Below are 21728 nucleotides of genomic sequence, written 5' to 3'. Positions count from 1 at the left end.
CTGCACCTCTGCTCTGTTGCTGTACATTTAGAACAACAAACCCGAGTCAAATTCCTTCTGTGTGTATACATACTTGGCCATTTAAAGCTGATTCTGACGTGTTCGTCTTTGCACAATTTGATCAAATGAATAAACACCAGTTATGCACGTTACTTGTAATTAGCTGGTAGTAGGATACATGAATGACTGGATAGTACTGCATCAGGTATTTCCTGTTTAAATCATTAGTACTTCAGTAATTGGTCCTTGTATCTTTTGTCTTACAGATATAACAAGCTGCTAGAGGTCATCTCTCAGAGTCTCAGAGATATTGTGAAGGCTCTGAAGGGTTTAGTGGTGATGTCATCAGAACTGGAGCTCATGGCCAACAGCCTGTTCAACAACATGGTGCCTGATATGTGGAATGCCAAGGCAAGACAAGACACACACACACACAAACACACACACACACACACACACACACACACACACACACACACACACACACACACACACACACACGCACACACAGAGTTGTTCTCCTTTTGATTACATTGTGGGTACCAGTGCCCAGTAGTCAGATGGCATGTTACAACCCCTGTAAAACATTATGTAACATAGCATTTTGTTACATGACCAACATTACAAAATGCTGCAACAATAACCTTCTCATATTTTTATACATTTAGCGATTCTGTAGGCGGGGTGGCTCACCCTGGATAATTTCAAAGAGAAACCTTGACTCAAACCAGGCCTGGTGTTAGACTGCTTTGAATGGGGGGGGCAGTAAGAGATGTTGGTTGGTCAACGACTAGTGTTATTATGAGTTTCTTTTGGACTGTAAGCTATTTGTAAACAGAAGTGATCAGCGGGCTGGAGTTGGCCTGGGTCGGCAATTGCAGTGACAGCATCTTCTGCTCAGAAAAGTGACATGCTCTCTCGCTACGTCTCCCATGTTTTATAGGGCCAAACCCACCAATCAGATATTAGTAAAACATATTATTTAGGGTGAAGAGAGGATAGTTGGCATTAGTGGGGCAGGTGGAGCATTCGGGGGGGCAGAGGATTAGAAGATTTATTTTAAAGGAACACGCCGACTTATTGGGACTTTAGCTTACCGTAACCCCCAGAGTTAGATAAGTCCATACATACCCTTCTCATCTCCGTGCGTGTTGTAACTGATCCTGGAGGTAACCGGTTCCATCTAGCCTACTGCTCCGAATAAGTGACAAAATAACGCCAACATGTTCCTGTTTACATGTTGTGATTTGTATAGTCACAGGGTGTACAAATAACAAGGTCACTATGCTTTTACTATCTAGTAACTGTTGACTCTATTACTCCAACTCTGAGCGAACTCCAGGCAAACTCTCTGCTCCTCACCACAGGGCTTCAGGTGCTGCGAGCAAATCACTCCGCCCAAGTAGCAGAAGTAGCAGTGCTTCGCCTTTCTGAGAATATAGTTCCCAGTATGTATACGGTTAGAAGACGGCTGTGTTTCATGTGACCTTGTTATTTGTACACGCTGTGACTATACAAATCACAACATGTAAATAGGAACATGTTGGCGTTATTTTGTCACTTATTGGGAGCAGTAGGCTAGATGGAGCCGGTTACCTCCAGGATCTGTGCTAAGCTAGGCTAGCGGTGGGGGCGTCAGACAGAGTTACAACACGCACAGAGATGAGATGGGTATGTATGGACTTATCTAACTCTGGGGGATACGATGAATAAACTAAAGTCCCAATAAGTCAGCGTGTTCCTTTAAGGTCATGCAAACCCAAAATGTCAAAGCACAGAATACAACAGTGTGCCTTGAACTGAACTAATATTATGACATCCATCTTTGTGTAGGCAGTTAGGGATGAGACCTGGACGTTTGACATTTGGGAGTGATTTTAGTGTACAAGATAATAGATTTACTTTCAGTGACATTCTGTTCTGCTCTAATAATTCCAGGCTCTGTTTTCTAAGAATACATAGCTCTTTGACTGGCCATGTGTCTCTCTCCCTCCAGGCATACCCTTCTCTGAAGCCTTTGGCGTCCTGGGTGTCAGATCTGCTTCAGCGGATCAATTTCCTGCAGAGATGGATCCATTACGGCATTCCACCTGTTTTCTGGATTAGCGGCTTCTTTTTCCCCCAGGCTTTTCTCACTGGAACCCTCCAGAATTACGCCCGTCGCTCCGGCACCTCCATCGACACAATTGGATTTGACTTTGAGGTCAGACAGCAAGCTGTAAATCTGACAGTCTGTGTCATTGCCACTGTTTTTGACGTAAAACATACTAATTTCAGGCATAGAACTACACATTTGCCACTCTAAATTGACTGTATGAATATCAACATATACCATCCATTTTTGTTAGAATTGCTTGAAAGATTTAATATGAAATGGTTGGTTTACTATCACCCCGTCTCTTCCTCATCTCTTTTGCAATCCCTACTTGCTCAGGTAATGGGGAAGTCAGTGTCAGAGATAACAGAGAAACCAAACACAGGCTGCTACATCCAGGGTCTATTCCTGGAGGGGGCTCGCTGGGATAACCAGGCAGGTCAACTCACAGATTCCAGGCCCAAGGAGCTCTACACAGAAATGGCCCTCATCTGGCTGATCCCCAAACCCAACCGCAAACCTCCAACCTCTGGGGTCTACATCTGCCCAATCTACAAGACCCTCACGCGTGCTGGTTAGTACACACAGCATGACTGGATTAACTAATATTATTTGTTAGATTAGATAGTGCTTGGCTAACAAGTTGTTTAATCAGAGATTTATGAAATATTTTAGTCAAGGAAATGGATTAACATAAACGTTTGCTTAGGGTAATAACTTTTTCAGTTTGACGAGGCGTTGGCCTGCTCGCTCTAGTGTTTGTGTGTTCCTCCTATTGGTGGTTTTATTACTCACCCAAAATAGACTCCAGTTAGTGTCTTGTTTCACGAAGCGTCTGAAAGTGCAGCTCTGAATTTCCACCCACAGCACATAGCCAACACCTCTGACTGCTCAGAAACACTTTACTCAGTGCAGTGATGGAAAAATACAAACAATTGAAATGTCTTCATGTCACTGCTTTGTGTAATCTTTTAGGGACTTTGTCTACAACCGGCCATTCCACCAACTATGTGATCTCGGTGGAGCTGCCTACAGACCACATTCAGAGACACTGGATCAAACGGGGAGTCGCCCTCATCTGTGCACTGGACTACTAAATACACACACACACACACACACACACACTTTTCATATGCAAGGAAAACTTACTTTTTACTGGGTCTTTGTTTATACAGCCCACAGCGATGATGATTGCAGTTATGGTCGCTTAAACAGAATCAAATCAAACACAGACACTTTGTCTATGCACCTTAAGTCTCTTAAAATGATCTCACAAAAACATGCTGTGTAATAAACTCTTTTTCACAATGTCATATTAGTGTAATCATGCTATGTAAGATTATTTACTTTGATATAATAACTTGGTTAAAGGGATCCTGCTGCAGTTTTCCACCTACTATACTGTAGGACCCCGTGTAAGTTTTGCTTCAAATCTACTCTCCTCCTTTACTCCCATAGGCTAAGCCAACAATCAGCTTATCTTGTTCTGCACAACGCTTACTGAACACTGAACTGAATATACGTCCTGCTCCTTTAAGACTTCCACATAGGGCCAGTTGAGAAATATGACTTGACTGTAGGAGGGTGGTGCTTAAACAAACAGTGACAGGGACTTGCCATGTGAATAACCAAAGGGGTCTAGGTCAAGGAGAAGCTGAGATCAGCAGAATCAAGAGAATATCCTCCCCTCTGCTGTCTGTTAAAGACTACTCTAACTGGAAATAAATATTTGTGACATTTACATGATCTCAAATATTTTGGATTTCTCTGAGGATACAGATTTGACAGAATACTTGTTAAAAACAAATTGGCGGGTATTTAAGTTCAGTGAAAAAATAGTTATTGTGTAGTTTAAACAAGTGTTGTTTGTTTTATATACTGTATTTTGAAATTAGTGAGTGGAGTCCATACAGGGGCTGCGTTGCCCAGGTCAACCAGACGCGCCAGCGGTGCTCACGGATTCCTCTCAGCTTACGCAATTACCGAGGGCGGCAGGCGTCATCGCATTGCTTTGGGGACTTCACTCACGCTTTCTTCTCCAGAGTACAACTGGTGACAACAAGCCGGCGTTAACATGCTCCAAAATGGAAACGGAAAGGAGAAGCCGCTGCAAGCGCCAAAGGCTGAGGCCGAGCCGGACTCCCCGGCTGACAACCCGAAACAGGAGCAGCCCGCTCCCCCTGCTACTGAGAGACAGGACGCGGACAGCGAGTCCACACACTTCGCCATGCCCGTTTATCCCAAAGCGGAGATAAAGCGCAACGCAGTGACGGACGATTATAAGATCTCCAGTCAGGTTCTGGGTTTAGGGATCAATGGCAAAGTCCTACAGTGCTTCAACAAGAAGACTGGAGAGAAGTGCGCACTAAAGGTAGGCTATACTGAAGTTGGGATAGACCACTTCTGCTTACACACCTCATAAGTAACGTTACACTTAGTAGCCCGGTAAGTAGCCTAGCTCCTTTGAACCATAGAATTTAAACATAGATTCACTTGCGGCATAAAAACAAGACTTATAGGCGTTCTGTGTGTTTCCCAAATTATCATACTTGAAAAATAGTTTTACTTGTGTGTTTACAAAGTTGATATAAGGAATGTTTGACAGAGTGTGGAAGTTGTTTTACTCACTGTACTGTCCAGTCAAACCTGTCGGTCAGTTTGGAATATGCAGCAGGAGTATTTTGAATATTTCATCTACACGTTTAGATTTAGACCATGAATGAAGCCCTTTTTAAACAGGGATTAAATGTAAATGGGAAAAAAAATGTAATTGTTTTTTTGTTTACTGTTATTAGTGCCATCTCTATATGGAAACATTGTTTGGTCTGTGGCCTGTGTGTTTAAGATCTTAGAGTTGGAAAGTGGGTTCACTTGTGAGTCTGTAGCCAAGCTTCAAAGACATGTTCACCTTTATTGAGGTCAGATTTCTGTCTCAGACATACAGAACTCAGACTAACACTGAAGCCTTTAATAGTTACAAACAAAATCCATACTACATGCGTCTGCTTGTGTGTGTGATTTTGATAGACTATGACTGGTGTACAAGCATGTCTAGGCTCTCCTTTTTATGCATGTGTACCTGCTGTTCACATTGGGTTTGACACATAGACCTTATAAGATCACATGCTTTACATGTGGACAGGCTAAACACGATCATGGAGCTGTTTTGTGCAAGTTAAAGTTAAGCAGTTCACCCTAAAATCAAAAACCCATACGTTTCCTCTTGCCTGTAGTGCTATTTATCAATCTAGATTGCATTGGTGTAAGTTGTCCAGTGTTGGAGATATCGGCCACAAAGATGTCTGCCTTCTCTCAGATATAATAGAACTAGATGGCACTCAGCTTGTGGTGCTTAAGGCTCGATAAAAAATACAGTTGAAAAACTCAACAGCAATGTCTCTTTACAGAAATCATGATTATTATGATAATTAAGATAATTGTAATCAGTTTTATGTAGGAACTATTCTCTTCCTACCAAACTACTCCCGCCAACCGCGTCACTGCAAAGGAGGACGTGTACTCATGGACGAGAGGCTCTTGCTAGTGAGAGATGTGAATATTAATGGTGTTCTTCTCGAATGAGCTGTAGTCTCAGCTAGCTCAGGTAAGCTAGCAGCATTGGTTAGCTACAGTTACAGCACAGCTAAGAAGCACAAGCCTCTCATCCATGAGTATGCTTCCTTTTGCGTGATGATACGGTTGGCGGGTGTAGTTCGGTAGAAAGAAACTATTTACATGAAACACAGCCAGGTCTGTGGATTATCTTGACTAACCGAGTCATGATGTTTTCAGATTTTTTGGCGCTTTAAGCCCCACAAGCTTAGTGCCATCTAGGTTCATTATATTTGAGAGAAGGCAGACATCTCTATGGATGATATCTCCAACACTGGGCAACTCACCCCCAAAAAATCTAGACTGATTAATAGCACTACAGGTAAGAGGAAAAATATGTGTTTTTGATTTTGGGGGTGAACTGTTCCTTTAAGGGATGCACAGTCACCCAGCTCTGATATGTTATGCTGCTTCATAGAGACACGTGGATTTTGACAACCTTGTTCTGGGAGCAGTGGAAACTTGGGCACTCCTTCATATACGGGTATAGTCACACAAGCACGGGTCGTCAGGCTGTCACCACCGGGGCACAGACTTGGAGAGATTTATTGGCTTACAGTAATCCATCTGGATCTGAGCTGCCAAACCAGGCAGCAGCAGTGGCACAAGCAGAGCTGTAGACCCAGGCTGAGAGAAACAGGATGAGAAAGAGAGTTAACTGCAGCAGAAAATAGGAAGTCACAAACAAAAGATGAGAGGCCAAGAGGGATAGGAGGCTTGGTAGCATCATGTCAGACTAAGAGTGGGAAAAAACTATTATGATTTAGAAATGGCAGCAGAGAGAATGATGAAAATCCATATGTTGCTGAAAAATCTTCAGGCAACGAGATTTTTTATGTCAGAGGAGCTGAGGAAAAAAAACAGAATTTGTAAGAAAACACTGAGTTGGTTACATGGTACCACAGCATGTGTGTGTGTGTGTGTGTGTGTGTGTGTGTGTGTGTGTGTGTGTGTGTGTGTGTTGTGGCTATAAAGAGAAGGTGTGTTAATCTGTGAAAATGTTTTTCTGTGTCGTCATGTAATGGCTGACTGCATCCATAACAGCATCACCTGCTCGACAGACTTTAACTTCCACCAGAGAAAGCTAACAGCGGGTCAGGATGAACCCAGCATTGAGAAAGCACCACAAACCCACCACTCTCATTGTCTGAAACCCCTTTGCTCTCTGAAGACCCTGACAAAAGGTTTGAGAGATGACAGAGGAAACACTCATGAAATCACAATACGCCTTTTCTATAGTAGCTCCTATTGGCGACTGTGTTGGTTTGCTTGTGAATGGGATTGTACTGGACTAAGTGACAGAGTGTACCTGATAGAGTTTTTATTCTACTTTATTGCCATTCAGGCTAATTTACAACTTCCCTGTTCTTTTAATCTCAAAGCAAACATAAATAATCGAGAGTGTTTGATGTGGAGGGGGGTGAGGAGAGTTGACCAGCTCACTGGCTTTTTAATTAAATGTAGCTCTGAGCACTGAATGTAATGGATGGGTTTAGTTAATCCACTTTTCAGCAGAGCTGGAGGGGAGCCATCCTGTTAATGTAATTCAGTTACAGTTGACAGGATTCTTTTAATTTGGATTTGCCTGACTACTGGGAGGAGAGGGACCTGGGAGAGCTCTGTGGTGCATAGCAGTCCTCTTGAGCACCTACCATTAACTGTTAATACATTTGGAAGCACGTATTCGGCCGCTGATTGTTCCATTTTAGCGCCTGAAGAGCCTTCCGGTTTAGTGCATGGAAAAGCTGCAGGTCCGTGCAGGCTTCCATTTAAAGTCAAAATCTTCCCTTCAGCGTGTATGTGTGTGTTCACCCCTGTGGTCAAGTCTTTGGCATCATGATGGTAGCACATCTGGGTTTCCTCTGGTTCCCACCAAACTGTCATAGAAATTCTCAGTGGTTTGGTTAGACACTGCATGGAAGAGATCTTAATAGTATGTTTGAAAACTGCGATCAGATCTTACGCAGGTTCGCTCCAGGCAACCAGCGCTGTTAAACAAGTTAATCAGTCTCAGAGGTTTGGGCTTATAAGTCTCCATTGATTCTTCAGCTGCTCGTTTTCCAGCAATTCCAGCTCATGATCTGCTTTCGACGGTAGCATACAGAGGCGAAGTCCCTGCCCTTCTGGTGGACCCCATGGGATCGTTTAAAAATATGTACGTTAGTGAACAAAAGAGACAAATTTTCTTTTGATCCCATTTGATTTGAGCAATTTCATTTCCTTTATTTATTTATTTATTTATTTAACAGGGACAATGCTCATTAATCAACAGCAAAGCAACTGTAAATGAGCCAGATTTCATTCAGCAGACTAATTTTCATCTATTGTCCCTGGCCAGTTTTAAAATGGCAACCTAAAAAAAAAGAAATACATAAAATGACAGTACAGTCAACACATAAAAGCAACATACACTGACCAACATTAAAAAAACAAAAACAATGCACAACATGCAATGAATTACACATATGATGTTTGTCAATTTAAAAGATCATTTTGCAAGTGAGGAAAGTCTCAGTTTGTCGAAGTACCACTTAGTTTTGTGTAAAACCGCTCAGTGAACTACATATCTCGTCTAGCTAGCTAGCTAGCTTAGCTCTGTTGTACAACACATGTTACGTTATCTTACCTGATGTGTTTTATCCAGCGTATTTTTATCAGCCAGGAAGCAAAAGAACAGGTAAGACCCCTTGTGCTCATGTGTGTAACATTACATCACACTGGCATCGTAGCTTCAGCGAGATGTCACTTGTGACTTTGGGGTGAGTAGTCTTTCTAATTACTTTTTGAGACAAACTCAGACTTTCTCCATTTGCAAACTTATCTTTTAAATTGACGAACATCATATGTGTAATTCATGGCTCAATTCAAACGGGATCAAATATTTATTTAAATCTCGGTGTTCACTACTGTTAAAGGTACATTGTGTAATGTTTTGAGTTGATTCTTAGCAAAAAACCTTTTGTTCTTTCACAAATATGTGCTCATTCATGTGTAATTACTTCCACCAATTAATCAAAGTATTCTCGTACGCTTAGAATCTGCCATTCAGAATCATTCAGAATACATACGGGCGAGTCGCTCGAATGGCGGCAGCCATGTTGCACCTCTATCTTTAAAATACATTAGCCAAAGAGGGACATACCTCCGCCTTTTGCGCTTTTACACCCAGTTGCACCGTTACGAATGCCAGAAGGAGATTACTCGCGACTGCCAGTAAATTTGAAAGCCTGTTGTTGCTTGGCTAACTATAGCATGGTTGTGCATAACGTCATGATTTCCCTGGCAGACAACTCATGTCCTGCACAGAACACAGACTAGCTACAGCTAGAACAGCTGTGTGTAAACGATGGAGATACTAAGAGCTAATTTCGGTTTCATTGACATTGTTCATACTGCTCAGATAAATATATTAAAAACACAAACCTCCGTTGCTTCTCTACTTTGTCTTTGAAGGGCTTCCACTCTCTCCTCGTCATCTTTGGAGAGTTTTTTTTTTCCTAGGAAGTCTCACCAATCCACTGCCACCAGCTCTGTCTTTTGGTTTTTCTTTACCTTTCCCTCTTCCTTTAGCTTTCCCTCGCTAACCGCCTCATCAACTGATCTCTGACTCTGCTCACGGAGAAAAATCTGTAGCCTACGCTGTATTGCCTTGCACATTGCCTTACACTATTAATCTCGTACAATATACAGAATAACGATAGCACTGATACTCGTACCGGAAGCCATGTTAATCTTGCCATACGGCCACCGTAGGAGTTAAAACACGCTCGGAATGGGAGGGGCTAGAAGGTAATATTCAGTTGGTTGTCATGTACAATTTCACCGCTAGATGGGAGAAATTCTTACACAATGTTTAACTTTAATGTTTTTATTGCCTAGACGGGACAAGGACTGGGGATTTTATTCAAAATGTTTTGTGTAAGGTACACCACAGTTTACCTCTGATGTCAAGGAAAACTTTTACTTCATTTGAAAGTTTGAGTTTTTAAAGTTTTTCGAGTTGTATTATAATACTGCAAAAAACGGTGTGTGTGTGTGTGTGTGTGTGTGTGTGTGTTTGTGTGTGTGTGTTTGTTTGTGTGTGTGTCAATTTCACAGTTTCAGTGACGAGAAAATACTTTGAATGAGTATGTAGTTCCTCTCACAATTGAGTAGGCGGTTCTAATGCGGCCCAGGAAACATGCACGTACATACTGCTATAAGAATGTGGCCTAAACCACCTACGAATGTGGTTTGAGTGATTGGATCTCAATGCATCCTCAACTCATTCACACCCGTACTTAGAGCTATCCTATTTTGTGCTACGTTTTGTCGGGGCTGAACGTGGCCCGGGTGAAAACGGGGTCTATGACTAAATACCTGCAAAATTGATGATATTTCTTTCAGCCTCAACTAAGAGCTTGTGGCCTGGCTAGTGTTAGCATTCAGCTCAAAGCACTGGTGTGCCTAAGTACAACCTCAAAGAGCTGCTAGCATGGCTGTAGTCCTGTTAAAAACTGATTTTCAAAAAAGCAGCTCATGCTATATTAGTGTTATTATTACTGCCATCATTTCATTTCATCATTTCATAATAAATGTAGTGGAGTAGTATAGCATTAGCAACCCTTAAAGCTTTAGTGCGTAACTTTTTGATATTAATAAAAATCCGTTACATTCAAGCCATTGCCAAATGTGTTGCTACAAAGCTAATTTAGACTATCAGCTCCACATAACTCTCTCTGTATTTCTCAGTTTGACTATGTTCAGAAGATTGTGTCGTCTGGTGACTTCCCCGCGCAGAAGCTCGAGTAAAGATAATGACCTCTTCTGAAGAGTACATCATGTTTTTTTAAATCCTCCGTGTCCTCCTTGGCTACGAGTAACTGCGTGGAGGAGGGGTGGGGGTGCGTGTGCGATTACGGAAGGCTTGTATCATGTGGACGCGCCGACAGTTTTGTTGTCATTACTTAGAATTCCTCATGGCGGCAACAGAAACGACGCACTATAGCTTTAATGGTATACTGTTATTGCTGCACAAAGCAGGTATAGGCAGTCATTAGAGCATGATATTTATTACAGTAACAACACGGTATATTAACATCTCCTAGACCACTTTCGCTGCAGACTTTATGAGCAGCACTTTGGTAGTAAAGATAAACCACCTTTTTTAGTTAGGAGGGAGGGAGAGTGTGCTGTTAAACTCAGGCATTATCAGATGAAGGTGTGTTTTGTGTTTCCATTGTGTGTCTCTATGGACAAAGACGTTTGGTCTCCATATCGCCTCACATAAGAAAAGAGTCCATCAGAAGATTAACTATGTGCGTCTCAGTCTTCTAATCATCCCCTCAGTGTTTTATATGTGTATTTAATCCGACACAGTCCTCTATTATTGTAGCCGATACTAGTTCCCTGCAGGAAATTAAGAAAACCATCTCACATGCTGTCTGCTCTGATTAAAGTCATAAAGCGATAAATGACAGCAGAAACAAATCGGCCCATTGCTTTGCTTTACAAAATAGCTGGGACACATGTAATAGTAGATAAGACGAAGAAGTCACAGGAAATCCTCAACTTCTACTTTCGACACCCTGCTGCTCCGAAACACTCGGCCCTCGCTTCCTCTTTGACATTAGCCAGCTAAAACACAACGTTATGAGCTGTTCTCTGACATTTAGAGTTTACCAAAATATGTGGAATTATTTCCTTTCAATCCATAGAATTGAAAAATGATTTGTTTGTGTGTGTGTGTGTGTGTATGTGTGTGTGTGTGTGTGTGTGTGTGTGTGTGTGTGTGTGTGTGTGTGTGTGTGTGTGTGTGATGTACTCCAGGCAACAGGAGGTCACGCCATCCCTGTCACATCCAAAAATACACTCTGGCTCTAGATGTGTATGATGTCAAGGGCCACCACCTGCTGTGTGTGTGTGTGTGTGTGTGTGTGTGTGTGTGTGAATGACTACATGTGTTAGTCCTACACGTAGTGGGTCACGGAAGACAGTCTGTAATTGTGTTAATTGTTTTATTATTATAAGCTTTTATTTTTCTCTTTCTTTTCTACACTATTTTGGGTCACTTTTCACCAGCTAAAAAAAGTAAAATGTTTTTAACCATGTAGGACTACATTGATGATATAGGTAACCACTTAAAGGAAATTATATTATATCTTCTTATCTTATATCATCTGACATGATGTTGTAAATAGGACTAGGAATAGACTTTCCTTGTAAATGTTGACATCATTACGATATAAATAAGGTTGGTTTTTTTCTGATATCAACAGTGATACAACTAACAACCATTTTCATTCTCGGTTAATCATTTTATACTGTATTTTAAAACATCCATCATTCAGTGTCCAAAAGCCTAAAGAGACATCTTCAGATTGATTGTTCTGCGTGCGCTGAATATTATTCTAGTATTATGCTCTATTCATCATGCTCTCTCTCTCTCTCTCTCTCTCTCTCTCTCTCTCTCTGTCTCCCAGATTCTCTACGATAGCCCCAAAGCCAGACGAGAGGTGGAGCTCCACTGGCGAGTATCAGGAGGGCCGTATATTGTTCGCATCCTCAACCTGTATGAGAACATGCATCAGGGAAAAAAGTGCCTGCTCATCATCATGGAGTGGTAGGAGTCACATTTCACCACTCTAACCATCAGTTTACACCCTCTGACATATACTTACTTAACAACCATGTAATATTATGTCTTGTGTTTTTATTACCTTAGAAAGATTGCAAAAATAAGATCAGCTCAGATCAGAACTTAGAGGTATGATCATGTCATACCTCTTTACAACGGCTTCCTGATTGGTTTAAGATACCGAGGACCGAGGAAATAAAGCTGTCTTAGTCAGGGGATCTGAGCTGCCAGTTTGTGTTATTAGTTTTTAATTTCTTGTTTATTACATACATTTTTCCCTTCCCTTTAGTTTTATTTTATTCTCTTTGGTTTTTAAATGTGTTCCTTTTTTTTTTTAAAGATTATTTTTTCGGGCATTTTAGGCCTTTATTTCCATAGGACAGATGAAGCCCGGCCACATGTGTTCCTTTTTTTATTGTAAAACACTTTGTAACTGTGTTTTAAAAGGTGCTAAATCAAGTTTCTTATTATTATTATTATTATCAAATGTCAGTCATAAGACCTGCCACTCAGACAAGACAAAGTGAAGACATCGACACTGTTTGTGAGATAAAGGGAAAGAATTCCATCTGGGCTTCACGTTATGACAAACTGTCCATAAAAATACCCACAGTGACTCCAGTGATGTAGTTGAACTTTGCTCTTTTTATTGCCTTTCACTTGTGAATTTAATTTTTAAAAAAACATAATGATTCAGAGAAATTCAAAGAAAACACTGTTCAAGGGGATTTTAAATAATGACTAACTGGTTCTTATCATACTGAAAGAGCAGCTGTTTGTGTTGTGTGTGTGTGTGTGTGTGTGTGTGTGTGTGTGTGTGTGTGTGTGTGTGTGTGTGTGTGTGTGTGTGTGTGTGCTCTCAGCAATCTCTCACCCCTTCCTGTATGAGCGAGGGTCAGAGGAGGACAGTACAGCCCACCGCAATCAGTTTAGCACTCACCAACACACACACATTTCTCTCCCTGCTAGCTGTTCATCTGTGTGCTCATGAACCACAAAAAGTACACTCTTACTTAATGCACAGTAACTCACATCCACATCACAATGGGCACAAACACGGTTTTCTGAGGGCCAAAGATGAGAGTTTCAGGCATCGGTGGCGGCTGTTTAATGCGTGGTTGTGATTCTGAAACTGTAACATTTATGGTAGTGAGTGTCTGAACTGTATGTAGGTCACAGGTCTCACCATTCATCAGCTATTGTATTGTTATACAGTATATTATTGTCAAACTAATTATTTTGTTATAAAAACAAAAAACGAATGAGACAAATAACCATATTATTGTTAAACTAATGTAATACAGCACCATTTCATTAAAAACCCTGTAGGTTTTTTTTCAACAACATTTTGGTACTTTATCTTCTTCCATCTTTTGGTGTTATTTTTTCCTGTCTCAAAAAAGAATTTCCCTACGGTATTTCTTTGAACTTGACTTTTCATTTCTCTTTGCAAGAAACTGAAAGCTTTAGGTGAAAGTGTTTTGAGCTGTAAAACAACTCAACAGATTTCCACTGAAATCCAACACTGTGGCTCCCATTGTAAAACTGTAGATTTAGAAAATATGTATTTATTGTGCTATGGATTTATTGTTATTTGCAATTTTGTATGGAAAATAACATGTCATTTCTTTGGTTATGTCAGCTGATCGTACTGTACGTCATGTACTTTTCACCTGAGTTTATCTGCCCTACTATAACTGTGGTGCTTTGTGCAGATGCAGATGTCTAAAAACACATTTATTTAGTTGTTCCATCCATATATGTGATTTAGCCCAAATCGCAGTATAGCTTTCCAGGTGTCTTCACTGCACTGCATGACACCAGTAGAAATGACTTACTGTAATTGAATGTTGACAAAACATTTTGAAAAATGTTCTTCCATTTTGTTTCTACAGAAAGTGAAAATATCAAAATGGGAAACGATGATTTTCTGTGTTTGATTGTAGTATGGAAGGGGGAGAGCTGTTCAGCCGAATCCAGGCCAGAGGAGACCAGGCCTTTACTGAGAAAGGTGAGGACTGATAAATATGTCCAGGAAGGAGCAACATAAGGCAGACATCTTGTATAGCATTGGACAGGCAAATAGAAAATGATATACGTTTGTTCCTTTCTTTTACGCAATCCCTGTTTTATTTGAATCTTTTGTTGTGTGATACTGGAATTGCTTCTGGTTTGAGAGAGTATGTTTTTCTCTATTACTCCCAGAGGCTTCAGAGATTATGAGGGACATCGGCACGGCCATTGAGTATCTCCACAACATTAACATCGCACACAGAGACATCAAGGTGCAGAAAGATCGAGATCATGACAAGTATGAGCAGTTCTGGGTCATTTAAGGACATTTTGTTATACTTTCTCTTTTTCTTCTGCCTCCTAACCAGCCAGAGAACCTGCTGTACACCACTAAAGAAAGAAACGGGGTCCTCAAATTAACAGACTTTGGCTTTGCTAAGGAGACGACGCTACACAACCCTCTACAGACCCCCTGTTATACACCATACTATGTGGGTAAGTTGCTTTATGTTGTGAAAAGATTTTCTTTTTTTCCTGACCGATGAACTGTTTTAAGGAAAGGTGTCATGGATTCTGTATATGGTATTTCTCCCAAGGTTAAAGGTGGACAGATTTTGTAATATGGAAAACAATATACAATATTTTTGCCACTGATCTCCATTTATAATTGTTTTTATCTATTTCTGTGTGTTTGTGTTTTGCCAATGATAAGCTCCTGAGGTTTTGGGTCCAGAGAAATATGACAATTCTTGTGACATGTGGTCTCTGGGCGTCATCATGTACATCCTGTGAGTACTGGGCGTGTGGATGGGTGGGGGAGCAGCGTAGATATAACCACAAATGTTTTTGTATGATGCATTCTGTATATGGATACATTCAAACAAGGCAGAGGGGAATCTTTTCAAGGTTTTAAAGTTACTCTGTCTGTCTCACCGTGTTTGTCTCTGTAGGTTGTGTGGCTTTCCTCCATTTTACTCCAACACGGGCCAGGCCATTTCTCCGGGGATGAAGAGGAGGATCAGGATGGGCCAGTACGAATTCCCCAACCCAGAGTGGGCTGAGGTGTCACAGGAAGGTGAGAAGGGACTCCTCCTCTCCCCCCCCCCAAAAGAAATTTAAAAAAACACACAGGCCCTGTTCACACTGACACTTCATTCACAATCGTTTGAAAATGCTTGTTTTTCTCTCATTGGTTTTTCTCGTTTCAGCCCTGCACATGTAGGTTATTAAAAACATTCTCCAGAACTAGGGCTGATTAACGTCAAACTCGCATATAACGCAAATTCCTCTTAACGGCGCTAATTGTTTTGGCGCGCGATTAACACATGCACGTTCTGTGAATTGGGGCTTCAGACCGCTCAGCAGTTTGGGAAAGGAAGCGATGCAGCAGTAACGTTGTAGATGGCTAGCACAAACAAACCTTGAGCAGAAATGAATAAAGGAAAGGGTCTTTTGAATGGCAAGTTCCATTTCAAAGTCCTTCCAAATGGTTATTGACAAGACTTAAATTATTTGCATGTACTGTCGATGTGAATTACACACTGTACATTGACTCTTTACTACATCAGCATTTATATAGACTGTCCATTTATATATATTGCGTTATAACTGATCTACATCAATAACTAGATCATCATTTGCACTAACTGTTTATTTGTTTTGTTTTGTTATGTTTGACTCTTCACTACATCTCAGCACTGTTATACACTGTCTATTCATGTATATTGTGTTATTACCATATCACTTTTGCATATCCATCGTCTTACTCACACCTCACTTTGCGCCGGCTTTGTAATGCCTACTTAATCTGTACTTTATGTAGCCTATTGTATTCTGTATTCCTGTATTGTATTGAATGTGAAACTGTATGTTGTCCTGCATGCTTATGCTTTTCTTGGCCAGGTCGCCGTTGCAAATGACAACCTGTTCTCAACGGCCTACCCGGTTAAATAAAGGTTAAATTTTAAAAAAAAAATAATAATAATTGAGTTACCTCCGGAGTACGTCGAGTCTCAAGTACCACTTTCGGTGGACTGTAGAAACTGAATTGCCCTTTGGGGATAAATAAAGCTACCTGTATCTGTGTGTATCACTTGCTGGCCAAGCATACGGCTGATGCAGAGAACCCTCCTTCCCCTTGCAAAAGACAGGCCACGCTGGATAGTATGCAGACGCCTGGATGTATGTACTTGTACAATGTGTCCGTTGCTGTAATGCATGAGGTCCAAAAAAATGGGATGTTTAGTTAACCTTTACTTTACCTTTAAGTGTAAAGTGGGACTATACATACTGTTAGTATTACCAAGTAAGGTTACACTCAGGTCAAATGCCCATCTGTTGTTGCTTGATGGACTTGAGTTTGCCATACTATGCTTTCAGCATATTTTCTGAGCATACAGTACCTTTGAGGTTATTCTGGAGAATATTCTAGACAATATTTGTCATTGTCTCGGATTGTTGCAATAATAATAAACATTTGCATAAAGCAAGCATATTTGACCGCTTCCATGTTAATAAGAGCATTAAAAACTTGAAAAATATCCCTTTCATCGATTGACAGCCCTATCCAGTAGACAACCTGTGTTTTACTTCTGAAGCAATTGCCCAAACCCCTCTATGAGACATCTTACAGATAATTTAAGAGACAACATCCAGCTGGTGTCATCCTCCTAACCAACAGCAACACGTGCACAACTCTGTCTTGCACATGCTGTAGTTTTTCTATTTTTTTCCCTCAATCTATCTCACCCTTCTCTCTCAAGCAATCCTATTTGCTGTGAAAGTAGACCATTCTGTCACTGCATGTGTGTGTGTTGCTACTAATAATGCAATTATCTTTGCATTGCTTTTACAGCCAAAGATTTGATCCATCAGCTACTGAAGACAGACCCAAACGAGAGAATGACCATCACTCAATTTATGAACCACCCCTGGATTAATGTAAGTATCTGTGTGTCAAGTACAGATAGACATTGCATACTTCCTGTACTGCTTTCTGTTTGGCTGTGCATCTATTGGCTCATATCTACATCTGTATGTATGTGTGGGTGTTTGTTTGCACTCTGCAGAAGTCCATGGTGGTTCCCTCCACTCCGCTCCACACCACCCGGGTCCTGACTGAAGACAGAGAGATGTGGGAGGATGTGAAGGTCAGAAGCACAACAACACTGACCCTCTCTGGTCATATATTTGCATTACAACCTGTCACTGCTGGGCTGTCAAAGCTTTAGGTTAGTCTCACATTGCCAGACCTTCCTCCACAGCGCTGCGAAGGAGGGTCTGGCTAGTCCACACAACATTCTGGGATGGGAGAAAAACGTGCTCTGGTTTATTGGCATTTCTTTAAACCAATCGCAATCGTCATGGGTGGCGCTAAGCGCCTGTCAGAGGCACGCTGCAAAATAGCCTCGGGAAGGAACTTGTTTTGGTGGAACTTGTGTACGTTCAAAGATTGTTTTAGTCGTGCAAACAGACTAGACAGCAAACTCAGATTGGACAGATAGTCTAGCTAGCTGTCTGGATTTACCCTGCAGAGATCTGAGGAGCAGTTAACCATAGTCCTCAGAAATCGACCGGAGTTTAAAATGCCAACACAAAGAAAGCGGAAGGTAATGGCCATCCAGGCGAAAAGAGTGACATCCGGCGGAATTTCCAGCAGCATCGGAGCAGTCCCCGAAGTGGAATGTGGTGGAAAAAGACTAGCCCCAGTGTGACAAAATCAGTGGTGCAGAGGCAGAGATATCGTGACTTTTAGTCTCTAGAATGAGGCAGGCGCTGTAGATGCTGGATCCTACATTTCCCATAATACAACAAGAGTTTCTTTCATGCATGCCTGGGAAATATGTTTCAAACTCTTCTCTCTCAGTTTGTACTACTTTCTGTTAAAATTTGGAGTCACCAAGCCCAAGCTGAGATACCCCCTGATGACATATAATATCATCGTGGTCACTTTCTCAGCCTTTACAAAGCTCCTCCAGAGCCACAGAAGACATACAGTACAGTATGTATGTCAGTAAGTAAGTAAGTAGTATTCTTAAACTGATTTTCATTTTAAATCAGTTGAGTTCCCCTTTTATGATTATAATGATTATCAAAGGAAAATGAATGAAACTAATTAAAATGTTACAAACACAAAATGCATCAACGTCTTGACACCCCGATGGCCACCAGGGGGAAGCAGTGGTCACAGTCTAGTCTGTACAATGAGTTAGTTCAGTGTAACATTTAACACAAACACACACATAAACACACATTTTTAAACACAAAGGAGCTCAACTGCCCTGCGCAACTTTTCTTTCTATGATTCACACAAAGAAATGTGTTCAAATAACAAGGACGCTGTTTGCCCTCATCAAGTCACTGTGGGGTTAATTTCACACTCCTTCACACCAGCTGAATGAGAGAGCTTGAAGTGATAAGGTATGAAAAGAACATTTCTCCAAAATGTGACGCACACAATACACCACTGTTCGGTTCTGCAATGGGCTATGCTCTGTTGTGTAAAAATTTCACAGATTGCACTCCTGAACAACCACTTCTCAAAAAACACAAAACCGTTACATTCTTTCTACATAGGTAGTATAGATAACGACAGACAAGAGGCACTATATCATGAACCATGAAGGATGAAGAGTTTGAGGGTTAATATTTCCAGGGCTGTAGCCTGTTGGCCTGTATTTGCTCCAGCTTCTCTTGGCCTTGGCCAGTGATGACTTGATCTTTCCCCAACTCATTAAAATGTTCCCAGATAGGTCCATATTTGTTTATTTTTCATACTGTGTATTATGGAACAGCCCTTAAAGGAGTAGTTTGACATTTTGGGAAACACGCTTATCCGCTTTCCCATAGTTGAAAGTTTAAGAAGATTGATACCACTCTCAAGTCTGTACGTTAAGTATAAGGCTAAAGCCAGCAGGCGATCGTCTTAGCGTTAATGACACTACCCGCCTCATAATGTGCTTAAAATCAAGATCTATATTGGAAACACATACAATTACAATCAATTACAGCTCCACACACACACACACACACACACACACACACACACACACACATACATACATACACAGTAAAACAACATACATATTGTCATTTTAATGAAGCTTTTAAAATGCAAATGTTTGTACCCGAATAAACGGAAATTTGATTAAAGGGGTGGTTCAGAATTTTGGACATAGGACCTCATTTCCAAGTTAGCCAGTGTGTTATTTATCAGTGGAGACAGTTTTCAACACTTTTCATCCAGTCCTTCCAGTTGCAGAGTTCGCAGGTGCTAGGCTAGTGCAAGTCAACAGTATCTGCTAGCCTGCCACTAAAAACAGTCTTACCCACTCCACAGTACACCCGAGGCAAATAAATTATAACGTCAGACTATCAATGTAAATGTCTGTTGATAGAATAATGTTAGAATTAAAACTACCCTTGCATCTCAATGATCACATTACTGCTACTACAGTTTTCAACACTTTTCATCCAGTCCTTCCAGTAATGCGATCATTGAGAGGGTGTACTGTGGAGTGGGTAAGACTGTTTTTAGTGGCAGGCTAGCAGATACTGTTGACTTGCGCTAGCCTAGCACCAGCGAACTCTGCAACTGGAAGGACTGGATGAAAAGTGTTGAAAACTGTCTCCACTGATAAATAACACACTGGCTAACTTGGAAATGAGGTCCTATGTCCAAAATTCTGAACCACCCCTTTAAAGCAGTCTCAGAAAACTGAAACACACACTGTTCTTTCTTTGCATCCTTTCGTGCCTCTAAAAGTCAGCGTAACCAGCCTAGCTCTGTCTAAATATGATAAATTCCACCTACCATGTTGTATCTTATCTTATCTCATTTCATTTTTTTTAATTCATACAAAAACCAGCGTTGCTATTTTTACCGGGGTTATGTGCCGGAGTATGTCTTGGCCAGGAGCATGGTCCCTGATAGAACTGCAACTTGACCTCTTTACACTTCGGTTTTTGTGTGCATTAAACAATGAATGTACAACATGCTAATTAGAAAGCTTTAGAGCTGCTGATAGGAGGATCTTATTATATCTTATTATTCTCATTTACCTATCAGCAAGAAAAATAATAAGCGTATTTCCCAACATGTCAAATGATTGCACTATTGCACGTATGCACTGATCTCTTGGATGTAGAGGGGTAAAAGTATAGCAATGTCAATCATTTTTAAAAAAAACACTAAAGCACCAGTGTAACTCATATGACATTTGAAAAGATTGGTTGAGAATAGGACTCAACAAAGGTGTACTTACACTATGACATTATTGTTCTGTATAGTACCCTCCCTCCGGTTGTCATATGTAACTGTAGAGTAGTCTTCATTCATCTAGCACACTCTGCTACACCTGATCCTCTGCCCTGTCTCTCATAGGAAGAGATGACCAGTGCTTTAGCAACCATGCGCGTGGACTACGACCAGGTGAAGATCAAAGATCTCGACACTTCCAGCAACCCGCTACTCAACAAGAGACGCAAGAAGGCCGCTGCGGGGGCCAAGAGTGGGTCCACGGTCTGCCAAAGTCAGTGAGACACAGAGGACTGTTGGTGGAAATCCAGACAGCCAATGATGACGAAAAGCAGCTCAGAAGTTTGAAAAGTTTATTTTGAGCAGGAGAAGATCCTTTAGAGACCTGCACAAGACTCTCGAGAGACTGGATGTTGGGGGAAGGTTCTCTGAAATAAAGGGACAACATAGGAACAACAGCAAAGTCAGAGCTGGACATTTATAAGACATATCAAGACATGATATCACATGTTTCTCCTGTCAGTGGTAGAAATCAACAGCTCTGCTCACTGTGGGTCTATCTGTTTTTAATTATTTTTATGTATGTCATTTTTAGACCTTGCCGGTTTGTAAGAGTGTCTGTGTGCAGACATTCTAGTGATCATGTTTTGTGTATTTAAATGCGGGGTTGCCTATTCGAGCTCTCCTTTGTAACTAGTGTGCAAATCACACAGACAGACAGACAAAGCAACTGTGAAACTTAGAACACTCACTATTACCTGTGTTGTCTTTATATTGTCTGTCTTTTTTTTTCAGGAATTAAAAGAATGTCTGACACTGTCTGCCTTGTTACTGTAATAACATGTAGCCTCCATACACTTCAACCCAAGGGAGTATTTTTATTTAAAGCAACAATAAAATGGCCCCATACGTATTACAAAGCAGTACGTTTTACTCACTGTCACTGCTTTAGATCAACACTGTGTCCCAGTGAGCAATGAGACATAGCACACAACCTGTCTACTTCCTGTCGGTGTGGGGCCAGAGAGTGTTATGTAAGCAGCAGTGGTGTAATGGTTAGTTTTGCTACATGGATGAGTTGTAACACTTTTTCTTGAGAAAGTTCTTGTGTAAAAAAAAAAATAGTGTGTGAATGT

The 21728-nt window shown here is 41.1% G+C and overlaps 2 protein-coding genes across 2 annotated transcripts in view; both read left to right on the top strand.

The window, feature by feature from the left end:
• dnah1 (dynein, axonemal, heavy chain 1) overlaps window positions 1-3307 on the top strand; it is a 33099-nt gene extending 29792 nt beyond the window's left edge. Inside the window, exons 76-79 of the mRNA XM_078247884.1 lie at window positions 267-411; window positions 1997-2203; window positions 2435-2669; window positions 3071-3307. Of these exons, the coding sequence (XP_078104010.1) occupies window positions 267-411; window positions 1997-2203; window positions 2435-2669; window positions 3071-3192 (709 nt within the window). The 3' untranslated portion in view covers window positions 3193-3307. The remainder of the gene's footprint in view (window positions 1-266; window positions 412-1996; window positions 2204-2434; window positions 2670-3070) is intronic.
• A 396-nt stretch (window positions 3308-3703) lies between these two features.
• On the top strand, window positions 3704-21413 carry mapkapk3 (MAPK activated protein kinase 3). The gene is made up of 10 exons (XM_078247885.1): window positions 3704-4466; window positions 12169-12308; window positions 14270-14334; window positions 14529-14608; window positions 14705-14831; window positions 15049-15124; window positions 15287-15411; window positions 17191-17276; window positions 17405-17485; window positions 20719-21413. The coding sequence occupies exons 1-10, from the start codon at window positions 4170-4172 to the stop codon at window positions 20872-20874; spliced, it is 1233 nt and encodes a 410-aa protein (XP_078104011.1). The 5' UTR covers window positions 3704-4169; the 3' UTR covers window positions 20875-21413.
• Window positions 21414-21728: the final 315 nt, after the last annotated feature.

Source organism: Sander vitreus, chromosome 4, assembly GCF_031162955.1.
Source record: "Sander vitreus isolate 19-12246 chromosome 4, sanVit1, whole genome shotgun sequence".
Lineage (NCBI taxonomy): Eukaryota > Metazoa > Chordata > Actinopteri > Perciformes > Percidae > Sander > Sander vitreus.
The sequence above is the reverse complement of the archived record's forward strand: the minus strand, read 5'-3'. Positions and strand labels throughout refer to the sequence as shown.